A 9,883-nucleotide genomic window follows, 5' to 3' on the forward strand; every position below is an offset into this window, starting at 1 on the left:
ATTTGTTTTGAATGTGAATGTGAAATTTGGGGATGTTACCTTTTTATTTTCAGGTACCGAAGTTGAAGAAGACTGCTTTGATGATCTCATTGGTTCCTGATGATGTTGGGAAGCCAACATTTAAGCTGGAGAAATCTGAGGTTAAAGAAGGGATCTGTTCATGGGAGAATCCAATTTATGTGTCAGTGAAGCTAATCAAAGAACCAAAAACTGGGATTGTTCGTGAGAAGATTTACCATTTTGTTGTTGCAACAGTGAGTGAAACCAACAATCTCTGTGACTATGTCTTTTGAGTTAATCTGAAGAAGAAAAAGACTCAAAATTTTCCAAAATCTGTTTCAGGGTTCTTCGAAATCGGGTTTTCTAGGAGAAGCTTCCATTGATTTTGCAGATTTTCTGACTGAAGCAGATCCATTAACTGTCTCCTTACCTCTCAAATTTGCCAACTCTGGTGCTGTCTTAAATGTAATCTCTTTTCTTCTCCTCTTTTTAATCCTGAAGTTAGAAATTGAAAAAAAATGTATGAGAAAGTTATATAAACTGTTTGGTTGTTGGTGCAGGTAACAATCCATAAGATACAAGGAGCTAGTGATTTAAAGTAAATAGTTTTTTCTATATGTTGTTGTCGTCATTTCCTGTTTTCTTTTGTAATAGATTTTTGACATCAAATTTTGCAGATTTATTGAGGAAAATAAAGATCAAACACTTAGCAAAGAAGACAGCTTCAAAAGTCTACAAAGCAATGATGAGTTAGAAGGATATAGCCAAGATGTAAGGTTTCTTGGTTCAAAGAGTTAATTAAAACTGTCTCTTGTCTATTAAGAACGATCGTGATAGTTATAGATCTTTTTGTAGGAGAGGAGCTTAGATGTGAACACGGCTAAGAATGCTGGCCTAGGAGGTTCCTTTGATTCGATTGGTGAATCGGGATGGATAGATGAGGGGAATGCACGGTTACCTCAACGACATAACTCAGTTCCTGCAACAAGAAACGGGCATCGAAGATCAAACACGGACTGGTCAGCTAGTTCGACATCAGATGAGAGTTACATCGAGTCAAGAAACAGTCCTGAGAACAATTTCCAAAGAGGATTCTCTAGTGTTACTGAATCGAGTGATCCTATCGAAAGGCTCAAGATGGAATTGGAAGCTTTGAAGAGGCAATCAGAGTTATCTGAGCTGGAAAAACAGTCTTTAAGGAAACAGGCCACAAAGGAGAGCAAACGGATACAGGAACTGTCGAAGGAAGTTAGTTGTCTCAAGGGTGAAAGAGATGGAGCTTTGGAAGAGTGTGAAAAGCTCAGGTTGCAGAATAGTAGAGATGAGGCTGATGCTGAAAGCAGATTGAGATGCATCAGCGAAGATTCGAGTAATATGATTGAGGAGATTAGAGATGAGCTGAGTTGTGAGAAGGATTTGACGAGTAACCTTAAGTTGCAGTTGCAGAGGACACAAGAGTCAAACTCTAATTTGATTCTTGCTGTGAGGGATCTCAATGAGATGTTGGAGCAGAAGAACAATGAGATATCTTCTCTGAATAGCTTATTAGAGGAGGCTGAGAAGCTTGAAGAGGATAAGGGATTGGATTCTGGAAACAATGAGATAGATAAGCTAAAGCAACAGATCGAAGATCTAGATTGGGAGTTAGATTCTTACAGGAAAAAGAACGAAGAACAAGAGATTCTATTAGATGAGCTTACTCAGGAATATGAGTCCTTGAAAGAAGGAAATTACAAAAACGTTTCCTCAAGATTAGAGCGAAAAGAATGCTCAAATGCGGAAGACGAATTCTCGGATTCCAAGGATATGATAGAGGAATTGAAATCTCAGATAGAGATATTGGAAGGCAAACTGAAGCAGCAATCGTTGGAGTATTCGGAATGCTTGATTACAGTTAATGAACTTGAAAGTCAGGTGAAAGAGTTAAAGAAAGAACTGGAGGATCAAGCAAGCGCTTTTGATGAAGATATCGACACAATGATGCGGGAAAAAACTGAACAAGAGCAAAGAGCCATCAAATCAGAGGAGAATCTAAGGAAAACAAGATGGAATAATGCTATAACAGCAGAGCGGCTTCAAGAAAAATGCAAGAGGCTTTCTCTAGAAATGGAATCAAAGCTGAGTGAGCATGAGAATCTGACGAAAAAGACATTGGCTGAAGCAAACGACCTTCGTCTGCAAAACAAAACTCTTAAGGAAATGCAAGAGAAAACACATACCAAGGTTACGCAAGAGAAAGAGCAAAAGAGGCACGTGGAAGAGAAGAACGAAGCTTTGTCAATGAAAGTCCAGATGCTTGAAAGTGAGGTCCTGAAGCTCACAAAGCTGAGAGATGAGTCGAATGCAGCAGCTACTGAAACCGAGAAGATTATACAAGAGTGGAGGAAAGAAAGAGATGAATTTGAGAGAAAATTTGCTTTGGCTAAAGACGAAGCCAATACAGCGCAGAAAGAGTTAACTCTCACTAAGTCGTCAAATGATGAAAAAGAGACCAGGCTCAGGAATTTGAAGACAGAAGTAGAAGGTTTAAGCCTACAGTACAGTGAATTACAAAACAGCTTTGTTCAAGAAAAAATGGAGAATGATGAACTGAGAAAACAAGTATCAAACTTGAAAGTCGATATTCGGAGAAAAGAAGAAGAAATGACTAAAATCCTAGATGCAAGGTATGTGGAAAATAAACTAACTAAATTGAAATGTTATTTTTCAGTTGTGAATATTTGACTTATTACTATCTAACACAACAATAACAGGATGGAAGCAAGGTCACAAGAAAACGGACACAAAGAGGAGAATCTAACAAAGCTATCAGATGAATTGGCTTATTGTAAGAACAAAAACAGTTCAATGGAGAGAGAGTTGAAAGAAATGGAAGAGAGATATTCAGAGATAAGCCTGAGATTTGCAGAGGTAGAAGGAGAAAGACAACAACTTGTGATGGCTGTCAGAAACCTCAAGAACGGTAAGAAGTTCTAGTATATGTATGTCACTGCGAATACAGGTATTATCAGATCATAGTAGAAATCTTTTATATAACTTGTCCTGTTAATAGAATTCGTTTCTCTCATAAAACATTATTTTAAACTTGTCAAGAAATCAATATTTCGACATGTATTGCCTATTTTCTGATCTTGCCTATGAGAACAACATTACCTCAAACCTATAATTCCATTTCTGAGGGACTACATAAGTATATGGTCCGTTAATTATGATCTTGAAGAAAGTGAAAAAGTTGGCTTACATAAAGATTTTGAGTTTCCGACCTCCAATCTGATCATCATACTTACTTTCTCACTGGTTTCTGCGTAGTTTCCAGCTTTACGGTGTGTTTGTTTCTTTACTTCCAGACAAGTTTTGTTTGGCCTCCAGTTCCATTTACTGTGTAAGATAGAGACTGGAACGAAAAAACAAAGGTGTTAAAGCAATCAATGGTATGAACAAATCTCACTTATATAGGGATCATATATAATGAATACCTGTTTTGCTCGTTTATCAATTGGTGTCCATGACTTAAGAGGCGAGTAAAATCTCTCGTTTTTTGGCGAGGCTGAAGAAGTTTTTGAACGCTTCTGCTTTTTCTCTTCTGGAAATTTTTTGCCTCCTTTATACTTGAAAAACTCTAGTATGGAAGGACTCTTTCTCTTGGTACTAGCTTTCTTTATGTTCCCTGGAGTCTCCAAGCTAGAGGGATTGACATAAGAAGGAAGAGATTGATGTTGTTTCCTTGCCCTGCTTCTTTCTCGAACTCTGTTAAGGAAATCAACCGTCCAAGGAGAACTTTGTACTTGATTTGAAGAACGGATTGCGTTCGATAGTGGAGATCCACCAAAATGTGATATCTCTTCTCTAAATGGAAGCTCTGTTGTTGGAACTGCAGATCTTCGTGTTAAGACCTCCTCCAAAAGGGTCCTTTGGCGTTTTGCTGGATAGTTATCTACATAACCACGCAAAGAAGCATTGTTATCATTATTTGAATCTTTCTCTGAGGCGAATCTTTCAGAACTCAAGTCGATGTCAGCCGTTTTTGGGAAGTTAGGCTGGAGAGACCCAAAGAAAGATAATTTCCTTGCAGATTTTGATTTTCTTGGAAGTTCCTCTTCATCAACATCAGAAACTATTGGAGCAAACCTATTATAAACAGGAGAAGGCGGGAAGTCTTCCTCCAGAAACTTATCAGCTCTGTCGATTACTTCACCTTTGTAGTCTGCGATGAAATTCTCTGAGTTCCTATTGTCATGCAAGTCGAAATCTCCCATCACCGGAAATTTACATCCTCTGTTCTGGCTCTTGAATTTGTCTTTAACTGGGAAACTCCAATCTTCTAATTCAGGAATTCCAGGGAGACTGTCCTCCACTGAAAAATCAGGCTGATCTTTCTCCCAAAATGTGTCCTTTGATGATGAACCAGGTCCTGACTTCTTGTCAAATCTCTCAGGATTTTTAGATGGCCAAGAGTCATTGGGATGACTGATCCCAGAAGGCTTGAAAGGTGCATCGGAGAATTCAGTGACAGGGTTAAAACGAAATATCTCATGATCTCTCGATGACCAAGAATCATCAAGTTGGAAATCCCCAGAAGACTTGAGCTGCGCATCAGCAAATTCTGTAGAGGGAGCAAAATGGACCAAGTCGTCCATATCTATCTCATCTTTCTCAGCAATATACTGTTTCTTTCTCCAACCAGAATGGACACTGACATGGTGTGTGTCTGAGTCAGGTCCAGAAGATACCGAAGACGAGCTGTCTGTCATTACAGATCTGGAGTCCTCCCTCGCTCCGTATCTGCATAGTGAACTAAATAGTTCAACACTCTCTTCATGTACCTGATACTTTTGCATCCTTTCAACCTTGCTACTATGTGGGAGCTTCATGAATTCGAGAAGTGACCCAGAAGATGACAGAATTACTTGGGCTGTGAGTGGATTCACGGAAGGAAACTTGGTGAAAAATGATTCTGCTAGAGATTCTGACTCTGGCATTTTGACATGGAGTTTGGACAACTTAACAGAAGATTTGATACACCTCAATATAATTTCATCCGTGAAATCAGCTGACGATGAGCAAAACATCTGTAAACTGATTCCCAGGCTACCAGCTGCTGCATACAGTTCATCAGAGGAGTCCATTATTGTAGCCAGGAAGGTGGGTTCCCCCTCAAAAACCTGTAGGAAAAATTACAATCATTCTTTAGGTTCTCAGGACTCACTCTACAGTTTAGAACAAAATGTTGCAGAGACTTGGTACATAAGTGTGTAGCAAAAATTTAGTAAGTTTGTAATCATCAAGTTAGCAAAAATATTAGTGCAATGTTCTCACAAACGAATGGCAAGAAGAAAAGTTCCATGGAATTTACCATAATGCAGGTGCTGAAACTAAAACTCAATGACGTCAAAACATTGGTTGCGATATCTCCAATCCATGAAAGTGAGCTTGAGGAAGTACCAATAGTTGCAGCCGACTTCTTACTAACAGTTTCACAATCATACCAGAGTAGGCAAACTGCAGGACTTAGCATCAGGTCCACAGGTAGATCTGAATCGCGCTCCACAACTTGCACTCCTTCTTTTTCCATTGCTAACACCTTCAGGTATGTACTTCTTCTGGATATGATCATCTCCTTATCAACAGTTTTTGTGTTCACAACAATCACAGATCTTTGGTCAGAGAGAACTCCTTGTTCAATTATCCCACGTTTTCTTTCAGATTCTTGAGGCATGGAAATGTATTCAGATTCATTTGTGGTTTCTGAAGATACTGCATAACACACACTTTCAAGTGGAACAAAGTTCAACACTTCTTCCAACCAGCCAGTTTTCGTCTCAACTTCATCTCCCTAGAAAAGAGACATTAAAGTTCAGTCATAAGTTCTTGACTTCTTGTATCTGTATATTATGAAACGTATTCAAACAAAGCGTTCAATATATGCAGTTATGGAACAAGCGTGAATACCAGTGATGTGACAACACAAGTTTAGGTTCAAGTACATACTAATGTTAAACTTGTATGATTTTCAGAGTTGAAAACCAATCAAGATCATGTGCTCATGAAAACATTATTTGTGATATAGATTGCTCCTCTGCTCTTAATTTGAACCCTTCACACACAGACTCTTTCATCATATTATACAATCTACAGATACAATTTGTAAGAAAAAGGTTGAAAGTTGAATGCTTCTCACCTTTATCATTTTGAGACTATAAGGTACTGTAACACCTGCACACAGTTGCCCGCATGCACTGGACATATCCATCTCAACTTTTATGAAATGGAAGTCAGGAAAGGAATCCAACTTCGAAGGAAAAGAAAATCTGGGCGAGACATTTGGACCTCCATATTCTACAATGACGCTGAAATTCTCCACAGGAAAAGATGGAGAAATTTGCCTTGGATGAAAAAGAAAGGACTAGTTAGCTTAACTACTCCCAAAAGCCAATTTAACTAAAAGATATTGAAAAAAGAATCGATCATTGATAAGAGAATATGACTATAGGAAGAAATTATACTCACTCGTAAGAGATAATTAGGCAGTCTGAAATCGGCAGGAAACCATGTTCTATGGTATTCAACCCCATGGCTTCATGAACATTTGGTCGATTTCCACTTGGGGAGGGACTGTTGAGCTCATTGTAAGATAACCCCATGGACATCAGTAGCCTCTTCAGCGAGGACCAAAAAACTTTCTCAGCCAAAAGTAATGCTTTAGAGTTCCCCTGGGCAAATTCTGACTGTAAAATCCCCTGGATAACAGCTAGTGATGGATGTGATCTTGTGACGTCTGTCTCATCTGATTTGTGTTCTGTTTCAACTGCTGAGTAGAGGGTATGCAATCCTAGCTTCATGGGATTTGAGCTTCGACATAACTTGTTAAGATAGAGATATGCCACATGGATACCGAAGAAACACATATACCATGTCATCTGTTTAATTGCTAGTAGTAATGCAAACGTGAAAGTCTTATCATCCGCCAACTGTGTTTTGTGGACATTTGCCTTTCTTATGCAGTCAATAAGCTTTCCTTTAGATATGCTGAGTAACTTAAGTTTATCTTCTGATAAATTCTCTGATTCATCCTTCACAAGAGTTAAATAGCTCTTCACAAAGTCCCCAACAAGAACCAGTATATTTTCTGAAGGGCGCACACTGTGAAGTATCATTTCCTCCGTCTTCAGGTTTGGGTGCATGCCACCAGATATACATGAAGCCTTCGAGTCAATAGACATAAATTTATGGTTGGCAGTCTTAGCAGCTTCTACTCTAGACCCGAGATAATCTTCAATCACAGCCTTCTGAGGATCCATGAAAAAGGTTAAGTCATCAAACGCAGACATTGATTTGAACAACAACGTAGCCTTCTTAGCATTATCATCCACTCCACAATCCCTGGCTCCTGTTTTTTGGAAAGGGTTTTCCAATAACCCATGAGAAGTATTAACAGGAGCATGCTCATCAAGGGTAGATATACCATAGAAAGGTTCAGTGCATTTCTCTACAAGTGGCTCGCTGAAAGCATCTTCAGAGAAAATGAAATCATAAACCCATTTGTCTCCTTCTGAAGATTCCCACTTAAAATCAATGTTGAGTGTAACTATTTCTTCAAACGGATAATCACAATGGTTGTGGTTTCTTTCCTCAAGAAGGTTCCAGGGCAAGTATATGTCATTTGAAGCAGACAAGGATTGAGGCTTGATCTTTGACAAAACATCCTCATAAATGAGATCCAGAGATCTTGTCACCTCATAATCATGTAAAATAGGAGTAGGCAGAGACTTGAAGGCATCATCTGTGAAGGCAAGTTCAGAACTGACAACTAATTCATCGAAATTTTTGAAGTTCATCTCTTTACTGAACATCCCATAACATATTTCTGGTTCAATGGCTTTTTGAAGACAAAGGAAGATGTCAAAAACATCAGATATCTCCACATCCAGGATCTGAAATTCCTCAAAAGTTACTGGGAGAGCCACCTTTCCCTGTTGTTCAAACAGAAAATTTTCCTCAGCATTTGATATTTCCAGGATATTAACTATATCCACTTTAGAAAATCCATCCTCTGGCCCCACATCAGATTGACCACTTTTGTTCAAATAGCAATCCGTAGAGAGGATATCCAATAGATCATAACCCTTAGAGCCTATAAGGTCATTAGAATTGATAATGAGAGCACTCGCTGCGTTCTTGTCTTGGGGTTCAATTGTTTCAAGAACAGTAAATACTTTATCAAGCATAGATAAGCTCGATAGTTCTCTCAAGTTTACTTCATCCACTTCTAGAAGGGGAAATCTGGCATCTTTGAACCATGGTTGATTCTTGCTGGAGCATTCATTTTCTGTTGCCGAAGTATTATTCTCTATGAAGTAATCAGAAGAAATGTAATCAACAGAATAAATCCTTCGATGGATGTCATTTGAGTTCTGTAAGATAGTATCTAATTCGCCATATTTAACCTGCAATAAGAAGAGTACCTAAAATCAGATGATGAAAACTCAATATCAACACAACAAGGCCAGCAAGTTAAGATTAGCTCTTTCCATACTGCTAAATAGAATTTTCCATGAAACTGATTAGTCAAAGAGCTTTGTCAATCGGAAAGAAGAATCGGAACCAGAGACTAACAGGATATCCAGCTCTACCACTCTACAGCAAAAGCAAAACTACTGTGGTGTGTGCCAACTTAACACTTTGACTTCTACTGAGATCAACTCAGGGATTTACCGGCTCATTTTCGATCTCTAGAACTTCAGAGAAACATTGGAGATCTTCCCTCTTAGATGAGATCATTTCCTCCTGCAATTGGAAGATAAGTTATCTCGCAAGGAGAAAGAAAAGGCTCAATTGGTACAATGTTTACACAGCTTGAGCAATACCATTTCAAAATCCAACTCCGGAGTCTCCAACTCTATAATGTTAAATGTAGCTTTGTCCTCAATGGCATCTCCGTCATTCTTCTGCAATAGATCATAACTTAGGTTATTCAAACTCCAGTCAGATTCCCTTAAGCTACCAAAATTTCCCAACCTACGTATGAATATGAGATCAAAGCAACAATCACAAACCAAAAATTTCGGAAAATCTACAAACCAATTTCACTATAAGGACCATTGACAGAAACAGTCATATACACAGCGAGACTCAAGCTGAGTATCACCAAATCCAAGGAACTTTACCTCGTCTGAGAAATAACCTCCGAGGGAAGAATCATCGATTTCAAAAGCTCCATAGTCCACACTGACGCGTTCGGGAACCACGTCGGAAAGGAACTTCGACAAAGCAGCTTCAATAGGAAAATTTCCGATCGGGAGACAGACATTTTCGACAGAGCCAAATCGGAGACGGTCTTCTTCTCCGTCGTAGACGATAGGTGCCGGAAAATTATCAGGAGCCGGAAGATTGAGGAAGCCTAGGGTTTCAAATACCTGAGAAGATGGAGTAGAGAAGTAATCGATGTTGAGAAATCGAGTTCGCATCGTAATTCTCCAGATCCGTCTTGGGATGGGATACTGTAACAGTGACGAAGAAGAAGAGAACGAATTTGAAATTGGCGGTTTTGATTTTTTAAGAAATTAAAAAATATCTTCCGTCGATTTCAAGAGAGAGAGAGAGAGAGACTGAAGCAACGCTCGCGCTTGTCGTCTTTCAATTACAAATGAGAACGATCTGCCGTTTTTAATTTTCAAAACAGCACGCAGTTGGTTTCTGTATTGAATTTTTTCTCATGCCGTCTCTATTATGGAATGCCGTTTTGTTATATTTAAACAACACGCAGTGCACATGCCAAATAATCACATGATGGGGCCAATAAACGTGGACCGACTAAAAATAATAGAAGTTAAGTCGGTAGGCTTCTCTAATAAAGATCGGATAAAAAGATAATGTCACATAGCCA

General features: G+C 38.8%; 3 protein-coding genes across 3 annotated transcripts in view; 2 read left to right on the top strand and 1 right to left on the bottom strand.

Annotated features, from left to right (window-relative positions):
* The first annotated feature begins 19 nt into the window (after positions 1–19).
* On the top strand, positions 20–3,114 carry LOC110225858 (rootletin-like). Its single transcript, XM_021016042.1, has 6 exons — positions 20–254; positions 343–465; positions 561–598; positions 678–771; positions 856–2,666; positions 2,754–3,114. The coding sequence occupies exons 1-6, from the start codon at positions 33–35 to the stop codon at positions 2,974–2,976; spliced, it is 2,511 nt and encodes an 836-aa protein (XP_020871701.1). The 5' UTR covers positions 20–32; the 3' UTR covers positions 2,977–3,114.
* A 102-nt stretch (positions 3,115–3,216) lies between these two features.
* LOC9298717 (protein SHORTAGE IN CHIASMATA 1) lies at positions 3,217–9,477 on the bottom strand. Its single transcript, XM_021016049.1, has 8 exons — positions 9,165–9,477; positions 8,865–8,945; positions 8,713–8,784; positions 6,508–8,444; positions 6,179–6,383; positions 5,354–5,833; positions 3,477–5,162; positions 3,217–3,394 (listed from the first exon to the last, which is right to left on the bottom strand). The coding sequence occupies exons 1-8, from the start codon at positions 9,462–9,464 to the stop codon at positions 3,338–3,340; spliced, it is 4,818 nt and encodes a 1,605-aa protein (XP_020871708.1). The 5' UTR covers positions 9,465–9,477; the 3' UTR covers positions 3,217–3,337.
* Positions 9,478–9,731: 254 nt separating this feature from the next.
* The window catches only part of LOC9298716 (low-temperature-induced 65 kDa protein), a gene marked incomplete at its 3' end in the record, with an annotated part of 1,781 nt that continues 1,629 nt past the window's right edge, over positions 9,732–9,883 (top strand). The window contains exon 1 of the mRNA XM_021016054.1: positions 9,732–9,736. Within this exon, the coding sequence (XP_020871713.1) occupies positions 9,732–9,736 (5 nt within the window). The remainder of the gene's footprint in view (positions 9,737–9,883) is intronic.

Source organism: Arabidopsis lyrata (genome assembly GCF_000004255.2).
Source record: "Arabidopsis lyrata subsp. lyrata unplaced genomic scaffold ARALYscaffold_271, whole genome shotgun sequence".
In the NCBI taxonomy this organism is placed as follows: domain Eukaryota; kingdom Viridiplantae; phylum Streptophyta; class Magnoliopsida; order Brassicales; family Brassicaceae; genus Arabidopsis; species Arabidopsis lyrata.

Coding starts and splice junctions, on each gene's coding strand:
- LOC110225858 (XM_021016042.1), top strand. CDS start 33: ATGTTACCTTTTTATTTTCAGGTACCGAAGTTGAAGAAGACTGCTTTG. Junction 599..677: donor CAAGGAGCTAGTGATTTAAA/GTAAATAGTTTT, acceptor CAAATTTTGCAG/ATTTATTGAGGAAAATAAAG. Junction 772..855: donor TAGAAGGATATAGCCAAGAT/GTAAGGTTTCTT, acceptor ATCTTTTTGTAG/GAGAGGAGCTTAGATGTGAA.
- LOC9298717 (XM_021016049.1), bottom strand. CDS start 9,464: ATGCGAACTCGATTTCTCAACATCGATTACTTCTCTACTCCATCTTCT. Junction 8,946..9,164: donor GAGGTTATTTCTCAGACGAG/GTAAAGTTCCTT, acceptor GATCTATTGCAG/AAGAATGACGGAGATGCCAT. Junction 3,395..3,476: donor TTGATAAACGAGCAAAACAG/GTATTCATTATA, acceptor TTTTCGTTCCAG/TCTCTATCTTACACAGTAAA.